The sequence below is a fragment of the Coturnix japonica genome, chromosome 1, assembly GCF_054131305.1.
Source record: "Coturnix japonica strain WE chromosome 1, WE-NBRP24, whole genome shotgun sequence".
NCBI lineage: Eukaryota > Metazoa > Chordata > Aves > Galliformes > Phasianidae > Coturnix > Coturnix japonica.
This window is the reverse complement of record NC_140663.1, coordinates 162,596,916-162,623,627: the sequence shown is the minus strand read 5'-3', so window position 1 is coordinate 162,623,627 and position 26,712 is coordinate 162,596,916. Positions and strand designations below refer to the sequence as shown.

The following is a 26,712-nucleotide window of genomic DNA, read 5'->3' as shown; positions in this document are numbered from 1 at the left end:
GGTTATGACTGAGCGCACCTGAAAAAAACCCATAAAGCTTTTTCTTTCATACTGTAACATCATCAGCACTCATGACTGCATCAGAGGCTTCTGTTAAGCAAGACTATAACAGAAGAAACTACCTCCAAACACCACTGCACAACACAAGGGCATTTTCTTTCTGTTTAAGATGGCTGCTTTAAAAACAAGTGCCCACACATGATTTGAATTCTTATGAATCCCCCAAATCTCTGTTCTGAAAACTTTTGTAAATGTAATAATTTCACTCCAGTCTCAGTCTCATAAGCACATGCAATAAATTACTCTGGCCGTTGGCCAAATAATTTCAATAATACTTTCCAGAAAGACAATATTAACTGGCTCTCTACTTTATTAAACAAAAATAAATGCATTTTAAATCAATTTTACTTTTGCTGTTCATCACATAACGAACAGACTCAAAGGCAACAGACACACACAGATACCGCCTTCTGATTGTCAATGAGAGAAGAAAAATAAAATGCTATGGAGGGGATTTGAAGGCAACACCAAGATTCATGCAGCACATGCAACTTCAACAATTTATTCGGAAGGTTTTAAGAGGTTTATAAAGGAACGTAAAAGTTTGGGTGCTGGTAAGTCTGCTGAGCATCTGCAAGATGATGCAGCTATTAAAAGAGGTGACAGTGCTGTACGGCAAGTGCTGCCTTACCTTATGTTTCTACTATGTTCTTCTAGCCCATTTTTCAGACCAAGCATTTCCACTCCTTTTTCCCTCTTTCATTAAGGCTCACTCTGTTTATTATACTCCTACTTCATTCTCATCTCTACATTTTCCCTGGACTTTCATAATCAGTACACACCACAAAGATATGAAAGTGGAATAAACAGCACCAGTATGTTGGCAAAAAATACATATTTCCTCCCAGCAAAAGAGAAGAAATGATATCTGCTGAGTGCGCACATGCCTCAATTGCGCACTTACCTGCCCCACTCCATATTAAACACAGCCAAGATCTCTTCCCTGTTTTATCCTGCAGTAAGGCAGAGGGTTGTACTTTCCCTCTCCTTTGCAGCAACCACAAACATGACAAGTGGGCCAACAGCTCAGAACTGAGAGCTGCTCTTGAAGTAGTTTTTTTGTATAAAATACTACAATGAAAAGTAACAGTAGTTCCTATATGTAAACACATTCTAAGCAAGCATAGGGATGACCAAGAGTACTAATGGAAGAAAACACACTGCTTATAAAGTTGACAATTTTTTCACAAAAACTTATCACCTGTTAGAACATGACCCAACTCTTCTGAAATGAAAGGCCTGATGCAAAAAGGATATAATTTGGAGGAAGGAAGTTCCAGCTTAAGACCTGATTGGCTAGTGCAAGATAACGCTGAAACACTGAAGACATCTGAGCATTGAGGTTTTCACGTCTGCTGAATTCCTGAAGGACCTCTACTGTGAGCATGAAGATCTGCCGCAGATCGTCCTCCTACAGTCAGGATGAACACAATATATTAGAGTCTCTCAGCCTGTTTTGTTCTCACCTTATTTTTCACTGAAAAACAGATAATAACCCTAAGTTGACAGTCAGAACCCCAACTTATTTGCCAAAATTAATGCAACATGTCTGTAAATAACAAAAAAGAAAAATATTATGCTAAGTACTACTTTTAAACAGAAAACTTAACAATATCTCTTAACAACTAGTGAAGGAAGGGTTGGTCTTTGACACAAAAAAGTCAGTAAACTGTTTCACAACAGTCAGAGTTTAAAGCAACGCCTTCACAAAAACATTTCTGCCTGGCCAAACAATACATCTGAGACAACCAGACTACACCATCTGCAATAATATTTTTAAATACATAGCTCTCCTTGGCTTTAAACCAAATCTATATTTAAGACTATCATTGTTCCACAGTGTTCGTTTTGTTTGCAATTGGTAGCCAGGGAATTAAAGAGTCCAACCATGTAAAGATCTGCAGCTCTACATTAATAAAATAGGCAAAAAGGGATGACGCTTTCTGACACAAGTAACTAAAAAGTAAATTATCAGTTTTTCTAACGTAGCCAATATCTGTATTTCTAATACAGAGTAGTCTAACCAAAAGTAGTCAAACATGCACTACAGATGAATGCCCCAGGGGCAAGAAAATACTTCCACTTTTTAACATTTAAATTTTAGAAATACAGGTAGCATATATTGATGCAGAACTAGCTTACCTGAAATATACGTTTGCAGTTACCATGGAACTCCATGCTTAGTCCAATGTTGCTGGTTTTACTTGAACTTGAGAACTCGCTCAACAACGCCGTTAAAATGGAACAGGCCAAAGTTTGCTATAAAGAAAATAAAAGGAAATATTTTAACTAAAAGATGGCCAATAATTTAACACCATTTACACTGAATGTTCTAGTTTATCAGCACAGTCCTGTGGCTATTACTTCAACTTTTTCTAACACAAAGCAGAATAACTCAAGCTTTCAGGAGAACAGACGCTAGGGTGAGCCATCTGCGGGATCATCCAAGCTCCATCCCTACAAAAGAGATTCAAGCATTTGAGCAGCATAAAAAAAAAAAACAGCTAAGTACCTGTAAAACCATCACTACAAAATGAAAGCAAACGTTATCCATTTGCCAGCCTGTTTATTTTCTCTAACTGTGCACACGGTTTTACAGATTCAAGGAAGATTCAGTTTCCATTATTTTCTATCCATCTAATAGATCATTGTCAACTTTGATGTGGCCCTCCCTTGCAATGCTACAATTACTGAGTTGGTACTTGATCATCATTAAACTTATACCACAGAAAGTGATACAATCTGCTCAAAAACAGCATCTGCAGTGCACCACTGACTACAGGTTTCCCATCAAAAAAGGGGAAGATTATGCAGAATGCTCCAGTACTTGAAAGCTTTTCCACGCTTCCCTCCAAAGCACAAGCTCCACAAGCCTCAGGAAGAACCTTTAGAGCAACTCTTTTAGAACAGTGTCCCCAAAGCAACATAGAAACAAGTGAGGAAAAGACATGTTAATTTTAAAGAAACAAATTCACAAAGATTGAAGGTTTAAGTATCTTTTTCACTCTCAAAATTTAATGTAAGGTAAATCAAATGCTTACTCTAAAGCACAACTTAAAAGACATCCTTCCTTTATGAAGCACAATGCTCCAGCCACGGTTGCTGCTTATTGAAATAAAAAAGTTTTTTCCTGATACCGAAGTTCATCAACCATCATCACCAGTTTTAATGCATTTCTGTAACTGTTCACTACACACAAAGGAAAGTAAATAACATATAGTGGGGATATAACAAGTACTTTAGAAGTGTGCCATGTACTGCCATAACAAGCACAACGGAAACTATATACTGATAAAATGAAAACACTTTTTGTTAAATAGATGTTCTTAACAAAAATCTTCCATATTAATGGCTATGCTCCTAGACTGTTTGGAGCCAAGGTGCCAGGGATGGACAGAGGGATAGGAATTGTTAAAGGGTCATGCATGCCAGCAAGTGTCCAGGGGTTAAACAGAAATATGCACACTACCTCTGAACACCCGAAAGATTAAAGTGGAGATGATACTATTTATGCAAGCTCATACAACAGCTGAGACCAGTGCCATCCACCCACCAACTGCAACATCTTTGTTCAGAAATGCCTCTGAAGTCAGTACCTTGACCCCCCCAGACAACTAGTTATCTTAGCTAGTATACACTAAATTAACATTCTTACTTGCTAAATAAATCCCAGACAGATCAAACATAGCAGCTTCCTGATACTAGACGGCTGTTCTTTTCTGCTGCATAATAAAGCTGTACATTAGGCCAGCATGTAGCTGATCAGTTGCTAAATCCAAATTTTCCCATTTTAAAGAAATTTCAAATGGATTATTTCTCATCTACTTGCTCATGACAAAAACAACAGTTATCCAGTGAAAAACATCACACTTCAATCTGGTCCAGCAAAAATGCAATTCTCTCAGTCCTATATAAGACTTAGGATATTTCTGACTAGCTCAAACATTTCAGTAGTTTCTTTCCAAATTTCTGCATAAGCTATTTCAATATTTCACTATTTCTTTGTAAGCAATTGTCATGATTTTTAATTAACACAAATGCTAGAATTGAGTTGATGTAAAAATTACTGTAGGCTAGCACTGAGATTCAATTCCAATATTAAAAGTTCCATATGGAAATAATTAATCTGGAGAGAAAAGAAAAACCCACCTACCCAACCCCACAAAAATACCCAAAGTTTGTCTCTAGAACAATGCTTCAGAGAAGAATACATGTTTTTAGAGAAATAATCCAAAGTTGCCAGAGAACACTGCCCAAGTTCAGTCTGTGCCAGGAGTTGCAGAAGTCTCATGAGACACCCTAAATACTTCAGTACAGACTTCACTTCATGCTTGAATTACAAACATGTGGATACTTTTCAGCTCTGAAAAGTAGTGATGCAATGCCATCGTTAGCTGTAATCACAAATCTACGTGGTTTAGGTACTCCATGAAAAAAAACAACTGTGTCCTGGATGTTTTTACTAGGCTCTTCTCCTGATCTTGAGGAGGAATTTAAAATTAAGGACAAACATTATGAGTGATGGTGAAAGCTCTTCAAAGATGCAGAGAGCAGCAGATGCAGGCAGGACTGAGGGAGTCTGCCATGGGCCCAATGAAAAAGCTACAGCAGCAATGGTTTCAGCAACAGCTACTTCAGGTAGTTCTGACATCAGATACTACTCCAAGCACAGGGAAGAAAAGCATCAGATAATCATCATAGAGCGGTTTGTGTTGGAAGAGACCTTAAAGCCCATGCAGATAAAGCACCCTGCTGTGTGCTCAGGGCTGCTCCTGGCCCCATCCAACCTGGCCTTCGGTGCCTTCAGAGATGGGGCACCCGCAGCTCTCTGAGCAGCCTGTGCCTCACTGCCCTCTGAGTAACAAATTTCCTCCTAATATCTAATCTAAATCTCCTCCCTTTCAGTTTAAAGCCATTCCCCCTTGTCCTATCACTATCTCCCTGTGTAAAAAGACAGTCTTCTTCCTGCTTACTGTGTTACCAGAAATGTGTGCTCTTTATTCCTTCCAGCAGCCCAGCTCATTGCAAACACCACACACTGCATCCCTCTATTCTCCCTCCCTCCCTCCCCTAAATCCTGCATTCCCAGCCTCGTGCCCACACCTTCACCTTGATACTTCCATTCCTTGAGTCCTGCCTCATTTCCCCGCATCCCAAGGCCTCCACGGGCACTGTGTGCCCTTCTTCTGCCTGCACCCACCTATTTCCTCTCTGACAATGTGGCAGTGTGCCCCAATAGCCTTATCACTACAGCAGAAGGACAGAGGAAAGCTCTCCACCCCAAATTTAAGCTCTATGGCAGCATCAGGAAGAGGAGATTGCTGGATGCTGGTTTTCCAGCAGGCAAATGTAAAACTCCCAGAGCTCAGTGTGAGGCCAAAGCACCAGAGCTGCCCCAGATCCACAGCATGCCTGAGCAACTCACAGCATGTACACAGCACTGCACATAAAACCACCCCAAAATTCCCATGGGACTGTCATAAAATGGTACAAATTAAACTGCTACGCATAGCAGCGAGACTGCGAGCTTTATAAGAATACTGAAAGACAAACTAATTAAAAGAATGCGTGTCCTGCCATCCATTAAACTTTCCTGAAAGCACAGAAACATACTTCAGACCTCCTGCAACAAAGCTTACTCAAAATGCACTTTGGTTTTAATGCACTTTGCTGTAACTTTATTTTATGAAAACAAGGTTTTACTTTTATGAAACTTCACTTTATGAAGACTAATTCCACTACAGGTTAATAAGTTAAAATTTGAAATACAATTTTTGAATCAACATGCATGTTTGGTATGAAGGCACACAAACGTTTCAACACAAATATAGTCTATGGTATTAGAAGAAATACTCATGTAAACACTAAATAGTTCTGCACTGTGAAACTAAATCACTCCCTCTAACATAATACATTTGAATAAACTTACAAGTTTGTTGGATTGCTTTTTTTTTAAATTAATACTTCACATATGCTTTCTGCCATGCCGCAGAACAGATGACAATCAATGTAATAATACCACACAGTAATAAGTAGAAAATGCACATGATGCTCGGCATCACATTAAAAGTCAGATCTGAATGTCTGTTGCCCAGTAAGGCCATTAATTTCACTCCAGTAAGAGTATACCTCCAAACCTAGCTTGACTCACTTGCTAGCAATTCCACTAGTTCTGTCACAAGTACATACCCAAACAATAACTCCATCTAACAAAATAAAATACCTCTCTTGTTGAGAGCCTCTGAGAATAGCTTGGCACTCACCCCAGTTAGCTTTATTACCAGAAATAAACTTTATGAAAGATCGCTATACATAAAATAGACTCTCAGCTGCTCAAACAGAAGATCAATGGGACTTGAGATAAGAGATTAACTTGGCAATCAGACACCCAGTAGTGACATCGTTTTAGTAATTTTCTTTTTAAACTACTCTCATAAAACACAGACGCTACAGAATGGCCACAACCATTTGAACAGTAATCTTTTATGCATAATTCATAAAACTCAGATGCCATAAGAAAATGCAACTTGTTCCTCCAAATGGAATGTCCCCTACAACAAAAGTTAAAGCCATAATATTTGAAGGGATTTCACACTTGTGCCTGGACTGCCCATGGAATAAATGAACCGCTTCATTGGGGAGTAGTTAGGTTACAAAGCATCTGAAAGGAAGAAGAGTTCAAATGTGGCTTAGGAAAAAATGGACATGTGGTACACCAGCTCCAAGGCAGAAAAGTCAACTGACAAAGCAGAACAAACTACACTACTTAAAATATTTCTTCTGTTCGGAAATCCTGAGCAGAGAATCAAAGCTAGCTTGCCACAGACTCGATTTGATTGTTCATTTCTCTATAAAAAACAGAAATACCAGGCAATCCACATACAAACTCATGTACTCTGCAATGTCACTGACACCCACAGAAAAAGTAGTTTTAAAAGACTAAAGATCTCACCTGCACAAAGTAAATTATATAATCAACCCTGTTACATTAACTTGTTGCCAGACTGAATATATATTTATATGCCTTTTGTCTCCACTCTTAAAACAAACTGTTACTGAAACCAAAGGGAAGCGCCAAGAAGCATTTAATAGCATTCCTAAATCAGCTAGTTTTAGCCTGTGTAAAGCAGAAAGAAGAGGCAGTTTGCTGTGGTGTTCACAGGTGATAAAATTCTGTGGTGAGAAAGTCAAAATCAGTTTTTAACAAATAAGTTGTTTAAAGAAAGCCCTCCCTAATAAAGTAGGTAACAGACTTCTTTCCTAATTTCCCTCTGTAAGCACAGCTGTATTTTCTAACATGTTCAGAGTATGTAAATTCCCCAAATATAAACTGCAGCTCCAAATGGAAAGGTAGCAGTTGACTGGACTAAAAGAAACAGCATTATGTACATACACAGTAATTAGGGTGTCTCAGGCTTTTCCACTTGTGAGCAGCATTGCAATGTAACAACAGAAAATCCACTGGGAGCTGAAATAGTAGCTGCCCTCCAAAAAAAAAACAATTAAAAAAAAAAAAAGAATGCGAAATAATAGTTGTAAAAAGTTTTAGAAGTTAAAATAATTTTAAAAAAAAACCCTCAACAAAATATATTCTGAAAAAATAAAACCAAGCAAGCACCAGGAAGAACCAACTGGATTTCATCTATTTTATCCTGCCCAAAGGAGCCAACTGGTGGAAAAAAGCTGTAGAGGGGGGACAGGATGATAGGAATAGGACCCACAGCTGCAGATTTGTGCTGTCAGCAGTAAGGGACTGGCTGAGCTGAGCACCCCTTTCCTCCCCACTTTACCACCACCTGCAATGACAGATGAGTGATGCTCGGTCAACACACCACATCTACAGCAGCGCAAAGGGTGAGATCGAGCTTCCTGGGCCAGACCAGAGTAACCATGCAAGTAAACCCCCTGAGAGTGAGCTGAGAAAGAGGAAACCAGTCACTAGGGGCCACAGGAAGATGATCTTGTGGCATGTGAAGTATGCAGACTTTGGCAAAAGGGAAAAGGAAAGCAGCAGCCTCTACTGATAGCCAAAGGGGTCAGCTCACTGGAGCTTAGGGTTCACAATGTGCTTTCTTTTGTGTCTCTGGGGACGGAAGAAGCTGTGAAGTAGAAATCAGGTAGGGGGGGAAAAAAGTAACTTCATCAAGCAAACTGAAGATCTGCAAACCATTTACCTAGAGGTAACGTATTTCCTCCAGGTTCTTGTCTGAAAGGTACCAGTTAGATCTTCATTCCTATAGTAGCTGCATGAACAAACCCAAGACCTTCCATTAAATTCAAAATGCCAAATAGTTAAGACCAGCCATGCAGCTTGCCATTAGTATTACCCAGCAGTAGAACTAGAGGATGATGTATATTTAGTTTTGGCAGGTTAAACTCCTGGCAAGAGCTCTTTAGCAGGTAGAGGTCCTTTTCTCCCTCCACATTTTCCTGTACTCACTCCCAGCTCCTGCCCCCTGTGCTTGCCCTACTGTCAGGATATGCCAAATGACCTGTGTTACATGGTTCCAGGGAAGACTTGCTTAGAAAAAGAAACCAAGGGGTTAGGCAGGAGAAATCTGGTTGTTCCTATGTAGACAGAGGGTCCATTACTAGATGTTCTTTTTTTCAGAAAGGTGGTAAAACCCTGAGAAGGAATAAAGCCCAAAAAGCAAGAGTCAATACACTTTTGAAAGATGCCCTTCTGATATCCATTTACTTGTACATCACCACAGTAATAAAAGAAAAGAACACATGGAAAGATGTAATTTCTTCCTCTCCGGTACATACAAATGCCTCCACATCTGCACATCTCATGAGATGGTTAAACTGAGGCAGCTGCCTTGAACATCACACACAGAACAGGGAACACACACCTCTCTTCTCTGGATCTTGTCTCTTCACTTTACAACCCACTGAAATCCTATCTGTACTGTATAAGATAACACTGGGAGACACTAATTTGTAATATTGAAATTATTAAGCAATCAAGCTGGAGTACTGTTGTATTACATATCTGGCAAAGTAGACTCTTTCAAAAGAGAAACTGGAGATGTTTAAAATGCAGCCTGATTAATATGAGCGTTGAAAAATAAACCACAGTTGTTTTAAAGTTTTTAATACAGTCTTAACCTTGTATTTGGAGTAGCTTCTACATGTCTAAGATTCCCCAAACCATTTTATAACACGCTAGATTAGGCCTTCACGGGCCACTTCTCAGAAAAAAGGAAGCAGCTTAAACATTCTTGCTTACCATCTGGTTTTTAAAATTCAGTATGTTTCCAGGGTAGTAAGGGTTACAGGAAAAGACAGTACCTTTATTGGAACAAGAGATTTAGCTGAGGGCAAAGGTGGTCTGTGAATGTGAAGGGGAATAATATACAAGGTTTTGTCAAAATTGTCAAGAGAGCCTCTCAAACTCTTATCCCACCATCCAAGACAGCGACAGTTAGGCAGGGATCCAAGTGTAAAACAACTCTTAGAAACAGAAATAAAGCCCATAAATGCAAAGCAAACACAATTAGTTATCTATCTAACCATTACTACAGACAGTTATTTCATAGAACCATAGAGTGGTCTGGGTTAGCAGGACCCTTGGTGCACATCCAGCCCCCTGCAGGGGACAAGGCTGTCACTCACCAAATCAGGTTGCAAAGGGTCCCATCCAGCCTGGCCTTGAATACCTGCAGGGATGGGGCATCCACAGCTTCTCTGGGCAGCCTGTGCCCAGAGAAGTAAAGAGTTTCTTCCTTATACCTACCCTTTTTCAGTTTACAACTTACTCCTTGTCCTATCACTATGCCACGGTCACAAGTATTATCTCCCCAGAGCCTTATTTTCTCTAGGCAAAGTAACTTTTCAGCCTTAAAGTGAAAACCTTGAATTTCATTGAAGAGGAATATCAAGAATTCTGTTTATTCATATTTTTTGTATTTCCCTCCATTGCTCAGATGAAATTCACATCACATTCCCATGCATTTCTAGGTAACGTGAAGCATCCAAATCTCTTCTCTAGATTGAGTGTGAGCATCAGCAAGCAGACAAACAAATCTGAAGATTTTAAGAGAGAAGCAGTTGACAAAATCCCTGGAGTTCTTCCAACAAGTCTTGATAAGCCTTGCACATCATAAAGAAAAAAACAGATATGGAGCTATACAGTTAGGATATACTCTAATGTACATATCAGAGATCCTAAAAACACAACTTTGAATGCTTCTCTTATTCTCTATCAGGTCTGCAGTAGTTGGACCTGTTCTGTATCTGTCTATCCATATTCTGGAAGAATTCACATCCTGATGCAAAGTCCATCTGGTTGTGTTTGTGCACAGACTGCTTATTCCTCCTGGGAATCAGCCACTGAGCTGCCAGGATTTGTAGATTCATAGAATCACAAAGTTGGAAAGTACCTACAAGATCATCCAGCCCAACTGTCCTCTCCCATCACCACTGCCACCACAAGCCACTAAACCATATCTCATAGCTCCTCATCTGGACACCTCTTGAACACTGCCAGGAATGCTGACTCCACCACCTCCCCAGGCAGCCATTCCAGTGCCTGGCCACTCTCTGAGAGAAAAAGTTTTTCCTTATGTCTAATCTAAACCTCTGGCACAACTTGCAGCCATTTCCTCAGGTCCTGTTTGTTGCCTGGGAGAAGAGGCCAAGCCCCTCCTCATCACAACCTCCCTTCAGGAAGTTGTAAAGTGCAATGAGGTCTCCCCTGAGCCTCCTCTTTTCCAGACTAAACAACCCCAGCTCCTTCAGCCACTTCTCGTAAGACTTGTGCTCCAGACCCCTCACCAGTTTTGTTGCCCTTCTCTGGACACACTCCAGAACTATTCCTGTTCTTCTGGCAAGAATGAAGACAAACAAACTCAGCCCTTAAGCTATTCAAAAGCACTATATTCTAACAGAAATGTCCAAGAAACTGAAGGTACTTATAGCTGAAAAGAACTTGGCTCACACAGTTCAAAATCAGTGACAGGAACCATGCAATTCATATTTTAAGACTGGCCCGTGATATTGCATCTAGAGCCAGATGCTCTGTCCCCAAGGGGTGAAGACTGAAAAGAGATGCTGAAATTCCTGTTGGAGAAAGTTTACAGCCTGTCTCTTCTGATCAGGATGGCTTTTATCAAAGCTAAATACCATACCGTCATACCGTACCATAACATACCATCAAGTTCCATCTTCAAAATGCATCCATTCCTAAAACATATTTCTAACCAATGCCAGAGAAGATATTAAGCATATCAAACCCTACAAAAGACATGAATGCAGAAGACAGTAAAATTTGCAGTTTTCCTCTTTACACCTACGTTCAGGACGTGACCTTGCCAATATGCTACTGACAAGTCATGAAAATGCCATGGAACACAAGTACTTAACACACACACACAGAAGTGGTACAGATGTCTGTCAGGAACTGGGCAGAGCATTGCAGGGAATGGAAAAGATGAAGCACTTCAAGCTTATGAGATTAAGAAGGGCCAGGTAGCTTCAGAGCCAGCAGATGAGAAAACAAGCAGGAAGCACAAAGGAGACCACTTTGCAATTCTAGAAAGGACTCCCAATTACAAACTACTCTGTAAATTAAATAGCTATATCTTCACATACAGACCCAGGTTCATTACATTCCTTTTCTTAACAACCCAAAAAGTATTTCTTCTACTACAGTGAAAAAAAAATGCTCTTCTTTTCAAGCTTCCCATCCAGCCTTCCCCCATTCCCCATAAGCCTGACTCAATCTCAACATCTGCAGAAAGCCACTATCAATGGCTAAGAGCCATACTTGAAAGCTGTAAGCATTTTAACCACTATGTAACCTACTGCCAGCCTCACACTTGGAGGAGGGTGAAGAGCTGCTCCTTTCCCCAGGCAGAACCCATTGCGATGCACTGGGCAACATATTCACAGCTGGTAGCCCTGGTGAGCTGCACGCTGTGCTCAGTGAAGTGTGTCTGCAAATCAGTGCAAGAACAGAACACAAGGGCACAAGCAGGAATGGGCAAGAGTTAACTCAGAGATGGCTTCTCTGTGAATATGCAGGTTGCCATTTGCTCCTTATTTATATATGTTATATATTGCTTATTGCTCCATACTTATATATGTTGAAAGGATAAAATCTATATAAGCACACACACTGACATGTAAAAAGCTTAGAAAACCTCAGTTGTAACTCTGCTTTAGAAATGAAATTATATTCCCTGGGGAAAAAAAAAGCACAAATTACGTGTTGCTCTTCTAAACACCCATTTCTATCCAAATTGTACACTGTTCTCACTAAAGTAACTGCAAAAGGTTTAGAAAAGTAACCAAAATTTCCATGCCCTGGAGGAATACCACTTCGTGCTGAGGAGGTAACACGCTATTTTTAGGATCATGACATGAGCTGCGTTACTTCTTGCACACTTTGATCAAATTTTTGGAGTTAAACATTTGCTGCTCACATCCAGCACAACTGCTGCCCCAAACGCACCAGTCATTGCCTCAAGGTTTGGCTCATCTGTGAAAAACTTCAGTTAAAACTTTCAGCACAGATCTATATAATTTTCCACTTGCATTTGGTAGGAGGAAAATCACCTCTCTTTAATCTCTAGCTTCATGCCTCTATTATGACCTATTCTAAACTTATCTCCTGGCATAGCAAAAGGCATTTCACTAAAGGCAAATGATAGATATTGGACACCTTGTTTCCACTTTGAGCTCCCTCTGGAAGGTAACACTTACCCCAGTAGCGTGACATTAAATCTACACTAAGTTTTGTATTTCTGCTCCCTGTTTTGCTTCCTCGCACCCCTTTCTCTCCACCTACCCAGGGAGCACAGAGGCCCGCGCCTCTCACTCGCAGCCCATTGCGACAGCTGAGCACAGGAGGGTGCAGTGCTGCACAGATGGAAGATGGACAGGGAGTGCAGCCAGCCTGCCAGCAAATGCAAAATCCACTTTAAATCATGTCGTTTTGTGAAAGAAACCCACAGAAACAAAATAATAATAATAATAACAATAAATAAATAAATAAATAAATAAATAAACAAACAGTACCAAACACAACAAACTGTATCATACTTCACAGAAACCTGTTCCCTACAATATGTGATACTGCTGCATACCAAAGAATTACACATACTACCACCAGTTCCAAGACATTATTATTCAGAAATCTCAGACTTGGTAAATGACTGCATAGGCAGCTAATTACTACATTTCTTTGCTTAAAGTTGGATGGAGAAGACAGAAATACTTACCACAGTGGGATTTCCACTGCTGATCAACTGGCTGACTTCATGAAAGATGCTTTTGCAGTCGATTGATTTGTCTAATGATCCCCGTTTCACTATGACTGCTACTGCGAGTAGAATCTGCTCCCGAACATACTTTTGAAGGCTGTGAACAACATCGTTAACAGTATTTGCAAATAGTTCTGGAAATCAGTGATCAATTACATTTTAGATGCACTTCTTCAAATCTTGCTGCGAATGCACAAAGGCAAACTTGCAACTCTACAGAATTCAACTAAGCAATAAGAAACAAAGAGAAGTTACTACTGTAATGGTCTTCTGCCATATATATATATATGATAAAATGAAAACCAAGACTGCAGGCTGAACCCCACACATTCAGCAGCACTTTTCTGTACTTACTTCGGCCTCTGTAAGACATAGGTTAGAAGGAATGTTCGCAGTGATTCAATGCTAGTTTTTTCCAATAGAATCCATTCTCTTACAACTGCTTCCATTATCGCTGTAGCAGCTTGAAAAAGAACATAATCCACTTTACTAGTTTCTGTGGGGAAAAACAAAGGTAATTTGAATGCCAGGAAATGTATCTATTCATCTTGCATCTACTTCTAACAAAAACAGTGGATTTCTAATATTAAATAATTATTAAATGGCGGGTTGGACTCAATGATGTCTGGAGGTCCCTTCCAACCCCTACGATTCTGTGATTCTGTGAAATTTTGTCACTGTGAAAACAAAGACTTACACCTCAAAAGAGGCAAAAATAAATCAATAACTCAGTTATCAAATTGCCCAGTGCTGTTTAATTAAAGTCAGAGACTCGGGGGAACGAAAGCTGGCTACACCAGGAGACTGAGCTAACTATCAGGAATGAGAATGCTAATATAACTGTAGAACAAACTGAAATACCTGTGACAGATTTAGTCACAGTATTTTAAGATATGATTGACACAGATGCCAAAACGAAGACTCCTCTTTATCAGAGATTCTACCTTTGGAACCAACAGTGAATAAATTACATGTATCTTATAGATGGCAACAAGAAGCAAGCTCACTTAAGCCTTAAGGGAGCATTTGTGTTTTATTATTGAAGCAAAAGTTTCACAGACTGGTGTCTTTAAGATTTTATGCATTCAGATTTCCACGTTTATTTTCAGATAGTCAGAATGTAACTCCTTACCGCAGTGTAGAAATCAATAACCCTTATTATCTGAATACCTGATTACTTTGTATGTAGGCGGGCTAAAGGAGGATGATATTATAAAAAAAAAAGTGACTGTTTAGGAGGCTACAAAGAGAAACCCCAGAACTTGAATGTGATTTATATGACGATAGAACACTACAATTTTTTTGATCCTTCACTTTTTTTATTTTTAATTTCATAGAACCATAGAATGGCTTGGTTGGAAAGGACCTCAAGGGCCCAATTCAATCTGGTCTTGAACAGCTCTGGCAGCAGTGCATCCACAGCCTCTCTGGGCAGCCTGAGACAGTGCCTCACCACATTCTTGGTAATTTAGAAACAACCATGTAGAGGGACCTTGACAAGCTCAGAAGGTGAACCTAATGAGGTTCAACAAAGCAAAGTGCAACAGACTGGGAGAAGAACTCCTTTAGAGTAGCCCTGCTGAGAAGGACTTGGGGGTCTTGATTGATGAAAAACTTAGTATGAGCCAGCAGTGAGCTCTTGCAGCCTCAAAGGCCAACTGTATTCTGGGTTCCAACAGAAGAGGGGTGGCCAGCAAAAAGAGGAAGGTGACTGTCCCATCCCCTGCTGAGGCCCCAGCTGCTGTACTGTGTACAGGTCTGGGTCCCCACAGAGGAAAGATGTGGAGCTTTTAGAAAGGGTCCAGAGGAGGACCACAAAGACAATCAGAATGCTGGAGCACCTCTCCTATGAAGACAGCCTGAGGGAGTTGGGTTTGTTCAGCCTGGAGAAGGGCTGTGGGGAAACCACATTGCAGACTTCCAGAATTTACAGGAAGATTATAATCATGAGGGAAATAAATTTTTTATATGAGTAGATAGTGATAGGAAAAGGGACAATGGTTTTAAAAGGAAGGGAGATTTAGATTAGATGTTGAGGAAGTTTACCACGGAGAGGGTGGTGTGGTGCTGGAACAGGCTGCCCAGAGAGGCTGAGGATGCCCCATCCCTGGAGGTGTTTAAGGTCAGGTTGGATGGGGCCCTAAGCAATCTGATCTAGTACTTGATCTAGTCATTGGCAACTTGCCTGCAGCAAGGGGACTGGAACTTGATGATCCTTGAGGTCCCTTCCAACCCAAGCCATTCTATGATCCTATGATCTCAATAGCCAGTTCAAAACACTCTGAGTCTACAGAGAACATACTAAGAACATTGAGAACAAAATGCAGGCACGGGGTGGCAAAAACAGAATAAAAACCAAATTAAAATTCCAGAACCAAAAGTGGAGTTTGAGCTGTGGTGGGCAACATGCCAGGACTAGAAAAAACTGGATTTGCTGAAGAAAGCCTCAGTCATGGGATGACATGCTTTAAAAACTTTCTTACGCTGATTATATACATGCAAGCTAACAATACACATTCCTTTATATGCATGTTCCATATCTCGGATAAAAACATTTTAGAAAAGTGGATGCTAAGTAATTTTATCAGGCTCCAAACCCAACATAATTTAAACATGCTGAAATGAAAATAAACCTCCTTTAAATCTACTAAGCTTAATTTGGAAAACAACGTAACCACTTAATTGAAAGATCAGCGTGCATGTCTAACATATAAATAAAAATAAACCTGCACAGGAATTTTAATTCTGGCTTTTTTATTTGTTTGTTAACTTCTGCATCTTTGGTTTCTCAAAGCACATACAAAAAGGAAACGCTTGTAAAAGAAGAAAAAAAAAACAACAAAAGAGGATGGAATTTCTCCTTTGCATCAAGTACCACAGATGCACAACTGCAATCATTAACAGCACAGACCTCCAGCACTGTGTAAACTTATAACCAGTCAGTGCACTGTTATTCTCTACATGAAGTTACTAAAGAAAGACAGGGCAAGCTTTGCCAGTACATTTAACAGCTATAAGCTTACACCAGAAGAACGTAGAGCCTCCTGCTTCGTGGGTTCAACTACAGGTTTCTAAATAAACTGTATGGTGGTGGCTGTTCTCCTTTCCCTTATGCTATGCATCTCTGTCTCTTCCCCTGCAGGGCTCATACACTCTTCTTTCCATGAATGCCATCAACATCCTTACCACTCTCCACCTCCATTCCAATTCCTGTCTTGATCACACCTCCCTGTTTTCTTTTTTAAAGCCAGCACCTCTGGTTCCTACTCATCCTTACCTGCTCAGATCCCTCCAATCAGCTATTCTTTCTGTTCACACTGTATGAACACTGTATGAAAGTATGGGGGAAAGTTCTTCAGTTCCAGGTCTCAGCATCTCAGCTGCCCACTGGATAAAACTGGAATGAAAAACCTGCCCCACCTAGAACCGCTGTTTTCTCAGTGGTGATAGCACATGATGAGTTTAAAGATGTAACGTTCCTAGGCATCCAAAAGTGTTAATAACACAATCACATTTTGTTCAGTCACTTGTACTTCAGATGAACAGCTAAGAAAACTATCACTGCAGACATTTTTAATTACTGATGCTACATTGTACTTCTTTGAGGACAAGATGCAGCAATATATCAAATATAAACAGATAATATCGCTACATGTATTACATAAATTTCCACTACTTCTGATTAGTTATGAGCACATCTCCTAATAGCCACTGAAATGTTCTTCACACAAAGTTACTTACACATGTTCTGCTGCCTACCTGAAACAATTTAAAATCAATATGAGGAAGGAAAAAATAATCCCAAATTCTTCTGACTTAAAGCACAAGTGTGGTTACAGCCTTCAGGACCAGACCAAGTTCTAATGCACTCAAACTTCAAGAAACTCATTTGTAGAAAAATTTTTGGTTGGGGAGAGAGTATAGGAAAGGAACCACACCCTGCTCTATGTGTTACAGCATAATTTGACAGCACTGTAGAAGGACTGCAATTGTATGACCACAGTATTCATCAGTTATACTTCTCTGATCCATTAAAATTCATTTGAAGCAACTGTTAAAAACGTCACAGAATGAAGTAGGAAAATAATTCTTTTAGACTTCATTCCAACATTTCTCTGCTCCTGACAGCAAATTCTTTAAAATGGGAAGTTGCTTTCTGATTGTTTTTCTGGTATGTACTTTGTTTTATTCATCTTTTTTATTTGGTGCATTTCCACACATTTCAGTTCTCATCACCAGGTCTCAGATCCAGCTTTCCCTGCAACTTCCCTTCACCTCCCTCCAGCGCACACGTGTGGCCAGCACTGCAGCACTAAGCAGGAATACACACACACTGCACCTGGACCTTTCAGATTATTTAGCTGCCAAATTGTAATAATTCTCCATAGGGCCTGTAAGAATAGATTTATGTTTAAATACTTGTAACATAACCAAATTCACACCATTTCCATAGAAACCTATGATTTTTTTTTAATAGAAGGGTGACACCTACACATTCCTTTCCAGTCTCTGCACACATAATCCCACAACAAATTTACCAGTACTCTATTGCCTCTATCAGGTAGACAGAAACTTTTCTTTAACCATTTCTTTAAAAACAGTTGGGCTGTTAACAGCAACTGACACGTGCAGTCCAAAACAGTTTATCACCTTATACAGCACCAGTACATAACGTGGCAGAAGGGCACAAACTGTATGGATAGTTGATGTAATGGGAAGCATCAAACAACCACAGTAAGTACAGGCAGTTCTGCAAATTCCATACGCTAGGTAGCATTAAAATACAAGCATATAATAGAGGCAGGTTTAATCTATTAAATCAGTTAAGGAACTTTGCCAAATGAAGCTGTGCCTCACCAACCACAAAGGTGCCAGAAACAAAATCAATGACAGCAAGGGGCTTCATCCTCCCCACACAGGACTCTGTTTAAAGCAGTCCTGGCAGCCCTGCTGGCATTTAAGTTGTAATTTCAAGCAAACTTTGAGCAAAACCTGATATCAAAAAAAGCAGCCCCTCCTCCTTGCAATTTCTGTCGCCTCCTATTCTTGTGCCATATTTGGGTACTGACAAACCGAACCTGAAACAGGTCTCTGCTCATGTGCTCACCCTGAAATGCTATGACTGCTGTACTGAAATAGGTAGATGAAGTGTGAAATTTGGGAAAACAAAAACAATAAAGAGCCCAGGCAAACAACAAATATCCTTCACAAAATCAAACCTGATGTCTGCATTCCCAGCTGCAGAATACAGATCTAGTTACAAAAAACATTCAGTTTATGAAAACTTACCCAAAATGTGTTTGCAAACAGCAAATGGTGATTTTGATTTTCTAAATGATAAGAATATGTGCTCGGCATGTTGGCGTTGTTCATTACTGACCATGGAAGGTGGTGCCTGAAAGAGGAAAGAAACAACTTTGTTCAAGTACTAAAAACCAGTTACACCACAAATTGTAGATACACAAGCAATGGTATGAACTTGAAAGTATCTGCCTTGTTAAATATAAAACCTTGGTAAACTGCCTCTTCTTCTGTTCCACTGTATTCACATTGTGGGCACATAAGTGTGGCTATCAAGACATCAGGCAGAGAGTGAGTAACCCTAATTTTATTATGTTCCTAATAGTGCTTCTGAATAAAGTCAACCCTTTTTTTCGCCCAAAACCAAAAATAGCATTGTGCACCACTAAGGTTGCCAAACAAGCTCATCACAAAATGCTATTTTTGCTCTAGGTCTACATTTGTTTTAATAGAGTTGCTCATCCCATAAACTCAAGGAATAAAAAAATCTTGCCTCTGGCTGTTATAAAATAGCATACCGGCAGTAACATACCACCCTCTAGTGTTTAATGTTAAAGCTGACACTCTAAAGATGCCACGAGGGCTCACATTGCAGTGAAGGGTCCATGTTTGGGATGGTGGGACCACTGCTCTGCATGACACACACGGGGCACCTGGCTGCTGAGTGCCACCTGCCTCTCACCACTGCTGGAAGTCATGTTGCTTCCCAAACCAAGTTACCTACAAATAGAGCACAAAACTGAGCAGGCACCCAGATCATCATGGGGTGGGCCATGGTTTGGGGAGCACAACGCACACAGAGAGCTTACTGTATGCAGGGCCGTGACAGCCCAAAGGTAAAATAACCCATGGCAGGGGGGTTGAAACTAAATAATCTCTGCGGTCCTTTTCAACCTGTTCTATAATTCTACAGTTCCCTTTTGCCATTAATATTCCCCAGTGCCAGCTATTTGGGATTTATCTGACAAGCACACAGCACAAAATGTTCACGTGGGGAACTGATACCACAAGGCAGTGTGAGCTGCAGCCTTTGGGAAAGGCAGAGGCAGACATGCGATGACGAACACCTTGCATAAAGCCTGGTCAAAGTGATACAGTATGTTGCTGTACCTCAGCTGGGCTTTTGAGCTGCCCATGTGAGTGCTGTCCCTGGCCATCCCAGCACTGCATGTGAACTACCCTGCTTGACTTGTACAGCTGCTCTTAGAGTAAGAGCAGAAAGACCATGGCATAAAGACGATGGTATTTAACTTCAGAGAAATGTTTTTCAGTGAATAAAGCACCTGTAAGTAATTAATTAAACCTGATTTAATTACTTCCATCCTTCACAAGACAGCTCAGCCTCACCAGCTCTGGCAATCTGATCATGACACCTGCCCACATCCTCTTTGGGGTCAGCAGCAGCACCCACCTGCAGGTATCAAAGCTGTTCCATGGGAAATACTCCTTCATACCCACAATAACTAGAAAAGAATTTTATTTCACATTATTTCAACTCTTCTAGATCTTTGAAGTTTGATTACAGACCTTCAGGACCGTGAAAAGGCACCACAAGTATTGTATTCCTATATGAACTTTAAAAATAGTAATAATTTACCTCTATGTTACGAACATAGACTCTCAAATCCATGCAGAAGACAGGAGCACTCAGCAGCCACCAGAGGGAGCCTGCAGCTCACAGCCTCCTGCCTTTGCTGTATTCACCAATCACAGCTGCAATGAGAAAATTCTCAAGCCCAGCTAATGTAGGGCTTTTAAAGAAAATCCAGTATGTATGTATATATGCTGTGCACAACATTTCTCTTTATAAGAGCATTAGGTGAGCTGGCAGCTTTCTCCAGCCTACCCACTGTGCAAGAAAGCTCCCTCACCTCACAGGTCCTGTCCATCCACATTTCCAACACAGCCAAGCCTTGCTAATGATGTCATTAGCTGGTGCCATGAGAAAAGGCGCTGGATAGGCTGCGGTTGGACTTGATGATCTTCAAGGTCTTTTCCAACCTGGGTAATTCTATGATTCTATGAAAGGACAGTAAAATCGGAAAGGAATAAGAGGGCTACATGTTTAGTATGCCTTACCTAGGCTGAAACTAATTAAAGCAAGCAAATATTACAAATAATTTCAAGTAATAATTCACTGCACATTCAAAACAGGAGATTGGCAGCCACAAGAAAAATCAACTGTCTTCTGTTGCAACAACTAGGAAACACTGGCTGAAGGTGCAACATGGAAGAAATAGGGGGTAAAAAGGAAGTGTTTGTTTTAAATAGAAGTAGACAGGTGCAGATAGGGGATCCAAAGCTACACGTTTGTATCTGCAGCCACACACTGAGTAAAAATATTTCCCACCTCAAATAACACACCTTCCAAAAAGTAACTAAGATTGGTCATTGATGGAAAATGCCAAGCAATAAAGGCAATGAAGACAATAGAAAGTGAACAGGTTACAAACATCTAAGGATGAGATGAACAAAATGCATTCCTTGCAGACAGAAAAAATTTGCTGGAGATAAACTCTGCGTTTTCACAGATTTCTGCTACGGCACAACAGCACAGAACACAACTGAACTGAGCATCCTCCTGCAATTACCCAGAGGGAAATGGGCAAATTAGCACAGCATAAAGAACAATCGTGTCCTCCTCCAGATCTCACTGCTTTTTAAGAGAAGACAGAAAAAGTGCACTGGAGTGTTTTAAGCTGACACCCACAGCATTTCCACCTACAAAAACGTCTCCTATGAGCGGCACAGCCTCAACACTAGTAGCATTATGAGAAGGCAAATATGCCTGAGCAACTTTGCTTGTATTTAAAACTGATCAAATTACTTGCACCTGCTACTACTAATGCCAAGAAGAAACTGTCTTGCCAAAGGCAATGTTTATGTCTGCAAGAAAAGTAAATCACAACCTCAACAAGGGTAGAAATAAGAAGCTTGCTATTCAGTGTGACTTCATGAAAGTCACCCTGAACTCCCCAAGTGAGCTCTTCTAGGTAGGAAAAGGCATCCTGCCTACCCCGCAGTCAAAAGGGAAGATAAAACTGCTCCCTAACTGCAGTCTGTGGGCCATTATAATCTTAGTAAAAGCAATTAAACACGTTAGCTGTTCCTCCAAATGGCATCTAAACTCTGCCAGAGTGACGTCTAGAAGCATCAAAAAGACAGGAAACTGAACCTGTGCCGATAGACAAGGGTAAGCAAGAGCCACCCATACAGCAGTGTCACCGCTAGGTTGGGACCATGCTGACAGCCACCACTAGGCAAGGCACACAGAGATGGGGGAGTGAAGGAGCCCAGATGGCTCACCAATGCCTCCCAGCAGGCAATGGAGCCCAGCAACACAGAGCCATATGCAAAGCAGAGAGATCGTGAGCAAACCACAGAGCACGTGCAGGGGAATACCGCGTGATAGTGAGTATGAGCAGAAATAGAAGGAGAAAGAAAAATTAAACAAGAGCAAGCAATATTTTTGAGTAGTACACATACTGCATTAAGGAAACCCAAATATATTGTTCCAATCATTACACAGATTTAAATAATAAAAAGTCTTAACTTACTGTGCACTTCTACTAGGATGCCCAACACCCCCTCCTTTTCTATTAGCTAAAGAGAAAGACTTTTGTCTCTTAAAAGAAATAAGCATGATCATCTTAGGGAATTAACTCTTCTATATAAGCGAGTGCATTATACAGAAGAATGAGATTCCAGAATGAGGAGATTTAAGTTTAATTCTACCAGAGTCATGGCAAGCAACATGCCCCAACGCCACATCTTCCTGCCTGCCATGGAGTCAATGCACAGAGTTGGTCTCCCACCCCATGCTTTACAGTTTTTTCCTACCATCACAACACGTTCAATAGCCATCATCTGCCTTACTAAACAGTTAACAGGGAGCTCAAATACAATAGTTAGGCAGACAGCTGGATGACGGGCTGTGTCCCTTTCCCAACTGTTCACCCCATGGTTCTAGGAGATAACACCTAACCACACAGGGATGCCAGGCCTGCCAGTGGAGAGGTCTCCATCACCCAGCAGGTCAGGCTGCACAGAGACGCTTGGCAGCAGCGTTCAGTAACCACTCCACAAGTGGATGAGGCATTAATGCCGTGGGCACCAGGCCAGAAAGCAGTTCAGACAACAGGTACTGACAGCAGTTTCATCTGTCCAATTCAGATCTGTCATTAAACAGAAGTGAAAGCCCTGAACAATAGTTAAGTTGCTGCAGAAAATCTAGCAAGCATAATAAACAGTGACAAGATCTGGTGTCACCATTATGAGCTGGGGTCAAAATAGCAGCCTGTGGAGTGGTGATACGTAAATTGCCCATTGAAGAAAAAGTTCAAGACGCAGCCCTCAGCAGGTGAAGTAATACACACTGCCTTTTGGGACAGGAAAGGGGTGACCCTGCTGGATTTCTTGGAACCCAGACAGAACATCAGCTCTTCGTGCTGCATTATGATGCTGACTAAGCTGAAGGCTTGAACTTTCAGAGTCAGGTCAGAGAAGATAACAACATGATAATGCCAGGCCCCATACCAGCTTGAAAACCACGGAGAACACTGCCAATCTAGGCTGGATTGTCCTACCACACAGTCTGGATTTGGCACTAACTTCCATCGGTGAAAGATGTGACTGCACCAGCAACATTTTCCTAGCAATAATGCCATTGTAGCAGCTGTGAAACAATGGGTTACCTCCACTGGTGCAGAATTTTACAAGCACAGCAAGCAGCTCTCATGCATCCCTGGTGAAAATGCATTGATAATGGCTAAAAGGTGGTGCTTTGTGGCAGAGAATCTGCTCTATCAAGTTGTGCTACTGTGCTCTTTGTGTCTGCTCTAGTGTCAGTGGAAACAAAATAGGAGGCAGTACCTTCAGATCGACCTATGCATGCTCCAGTTACTTCTTTTGCACTTGCTTTTTGGGGTAATCACTTACATTACAGCACTAACTCATCTTCCAAATTAAAAGATGAAGCTGGTTATGAAAATTGCTAAGAAAGATGCAGTAGATGGCTTCTGACCAGGTGTGCAGTAGAGACAACACAGTGATACTTAAACTTTCTAAAAGAAACAAAAATTGGATGAAAAAAAATTATTTCCCAAACCGATTATCAGTTGAATTGCCCTGCCCCTGAAGACTTCCAGTGCAAGGCTGGATCAGGCCCTGGGCAACCTGAGAACTGTGGAGTCCCTGTTCATTCCGGGGAGTAGGACTAGATGGCATTTAAAGGTCTCTTCATCTCTAAGGACTCCATGATTCTATTCTACGACTGGTTGTGACAAGATCTATCCTCTGTTTTGCAATGGTCTATATTTACACACTGTATATACAGCCCAATTGACTAAAGAGCCAAAGTAAACAATCACCATTAATATCAAAATGCTTTCTGATATCAAACTTCCTCTCCAAGACAAGCAATGAATACTACAGAGATTTTATTTCTCTAGTAACAATTTGACCCTCAAAGACACAGTACTATGGGTTCTTCCTTGAAATTCGCGTCCATTTACCTGCACAACACACCTGACATACATAATTTGTGATAACCAGTCTGCGGAGGAAACAGCCACTGCTGCATGAGGACATCGCTCCCACTGATCATGCTTGCTTTTCAGCATCAAACAGGAACCCAAGACCTGCTGCTTGAAGAGTGGGTAGGAGTTGCAAGGAGACATGGAAAATAAATGTATCTCAACTACAGGTCCCAAGTCTGTTATCCTAGATAGCAGAAAGTCTACGAACCACCACAGCAGCTGCAGGCTCCACTGACAGTTAATTTCCCTATGGCAGGTTGCAGTGCTTCAGCAGAATTAGATCAGCTGACAAGTAGAATATAATCCAACATATTCACAGCCCTTGAAATCATAATCGCACCTTGACGATGCTACTTCAAGGTGCTACTTGACGATTCAAGTAGCCCAACTCTATATTTCAAATTACCGTATGTATGAGATAGTATAGACAGGCTTAATTCAAGAATCTGGACTGCGATAATGAATTTGAGGACAATATTTCAAGTCAAGTGCCACTGTTGTGATCCTGTCCTGCTACACACCAGATCATAATTATGCCGCTGATGACACTCTTCACTTCCCAATGCCTACAAGCTGAGATTCACATGATGTACACAGCCTCTTTACTAGGCTAACCATGCATCAAATAATGTCAGCAACTGTCTTCCTACTGAAGCAGAAGTGTTCTGGAGCACCTGTTTTTTTCCCATTGCCCAATTTTCAATTATACTTGTTGAAGTGACAGCTATAACTGCCTGTTTTGCAAGGGCAGCGTTAGATTTACTCACACACAGCCTTCTACAGAAAGATGGAGCTTATCCCAGAGATAAGAGCCACTGCCTGAGCCTCAAGACAGAACTCACAAACTCACATAGGTCCAGAAGAGCTGCCATGGTTCTACAGCTCTTGGTTACATCTCCTGCAAGTAGTCAGCATGGGTTCATCTGCAAAAGCCATTTACAACTCGTACACTGCTCATGCGTTAAAACTTTAGGATAAACACAATTATATCCACACTCAATTATACCCACCTCACACACCTCTGTTTAGAGCTCCTCAAACTGATTAAGAGAGGCTGAAAAGCAATCAGACAGCTCTCAGTGCTACTGCAATTACTGACAGACCTACCCGACCAAGGAAGCCAATACTGCTGCCAAGGACGGTGAGGCACACAGTGCAGGCTGCAAGTCAGAGGCAGCAGTGGTGGCAGTGTGCCTACACAATGCTAGAACACACCTCTGCCAGCACCCAGTTGAACATCACCACGCTGTAAAAGTCTTAAACTGAGCTAATGATGCATATTTTTAATCGTTGCTTACAGTTTGCTTCTCATCAAAAAAGCATTTCTTCTCACTAAGTTACGGGGGAAAGGCCTACACGTCAGCCAGCTGCCCAGCCCCAGAACTCAGGTTTTAGTGCTTCCTTCTCCATCACCCCTGCTAAAAAGTCAAAACCTTTCCATCCCACTATAGTTAATTTGAAGGAGCCGATTAAAAGTGACATAAATTCTAAAAGTTCCAAAGCACAACCCAATTTGATACAGAAAATGCCCCTGGCTTAGCGTAGTTTCAAAATCACAAAGCTTGAAACATCAAGTGTTTTTACTAAAAGCTTTTAACTGTAATTAATGGAAACATACAGACAGGTAAAAGACACATGGGAAACAAGACTTGTATTAGAAATATAACTATAGAAACACGAAATTCAGTACCACATATACTCTAGAACATAGGATGCCATTTATTTTTACTGTATTTTACTAATTTGTTCTGCTCTTGCATGCATAACATGAACCATGTGTTACTGAGGAAGTTTACATCTCCATCCCCCACCCCACATACAGACGGGCAGTCATACAGCACATATTTGCAGAGGATCTTCAAAAAGCACTTCTGCGAAAATGAAATCTTTTTCTTCCATATGCAGAGAATTTGGGCTTTTGTTTTCTTTAAGGAGGTAATTTTTATAGACTCCCTTGAAGATAAATGCCCACGTTCACTCCAAGAAACCTGGGCAAGTTACCTAAATCTCAAACTCTCAACAGTCCCAGGGCTCCACATACTCACTGAAAAATGATTGCAAATAAAATATGGTTATCTTTACACACTTTTGATTATTGCTGTTAAAGGGAATGTTACTGTATTGCAACCATCAGAATAGCTCCTGACACATTATTAATACTAAAATGTTATATCTATATTCCTTGCTAAACAATTCATCATCCTGAAACTAAAGCAGCTTCTCTTCTTAATCCCACTTAACACAACCTCACGCACTAACAGTTTTGCAGCTAAGTCTCCCTGAAGGGAAGCATGTTTGGTTTTGGGAAGCTGGAATTTTGTTGTTGTCAACAGGTAGGGGAGCCCCTATTTGTGTTTTCTTCATCAGAAAAAGAGATATGCGCATAATTTCTTAACCTCTTACATTCTCTCAGTGATGGTACAAGACTTCAGCCATCTGAGAAGCGACCAAAAAAGCGTGGTTGATAGAGAAGGCAAACAGAATCGACTTAAGGCCAGTATTATTAGTGAAGTAAGAGTAGAAGTCTGTGACTGAAGAGAGTAGTG

At 40.8% G+C, this 26,712-nt stretch overlaps 1 protein-coding gene across 2 annotated transcripts in view; it reads right to left on the bottom strand.

Annotated features, from left to right (window-relative positions):
• The window catches only part of XPO4 (exportin 4), a 70,212-nt gene that overhangs the window by 35,360 nt on the left and 8,140 nt on the right, over positions 1-26,712 (bottom strand). For both annotated transcript variants that reach the window (XR_014942194.1, XM_015852160.3), the window contains exons 2-6: positions 18,618-18,723; positions 13,683-13,824; positions 13,287-13,425; positions 2,203-2,319; positions 1,318-1,471 (exon numbers count right to left, since the gene is read on the bottom strand). Coding sequence is in view for 1 of the 2 variants with exons in the window: in XM_015852160.3 (XP_015707646.2) it covers positions 1,318-1,471; positions 2,203-2,319; positions 13,287-13,425; positions 13,683-13,824; positions 18,618-18,723 (658 nt within the window). In the remaining variant the exon portion in view is untranslated. The remainder of the gene's footprint in view (positions 1-1,317; positions 1,472-2,202; positions 2,320-13,286; positions 13,426-13,682; positions 13,825-18,617; positions 18,724-26,712) is intronic.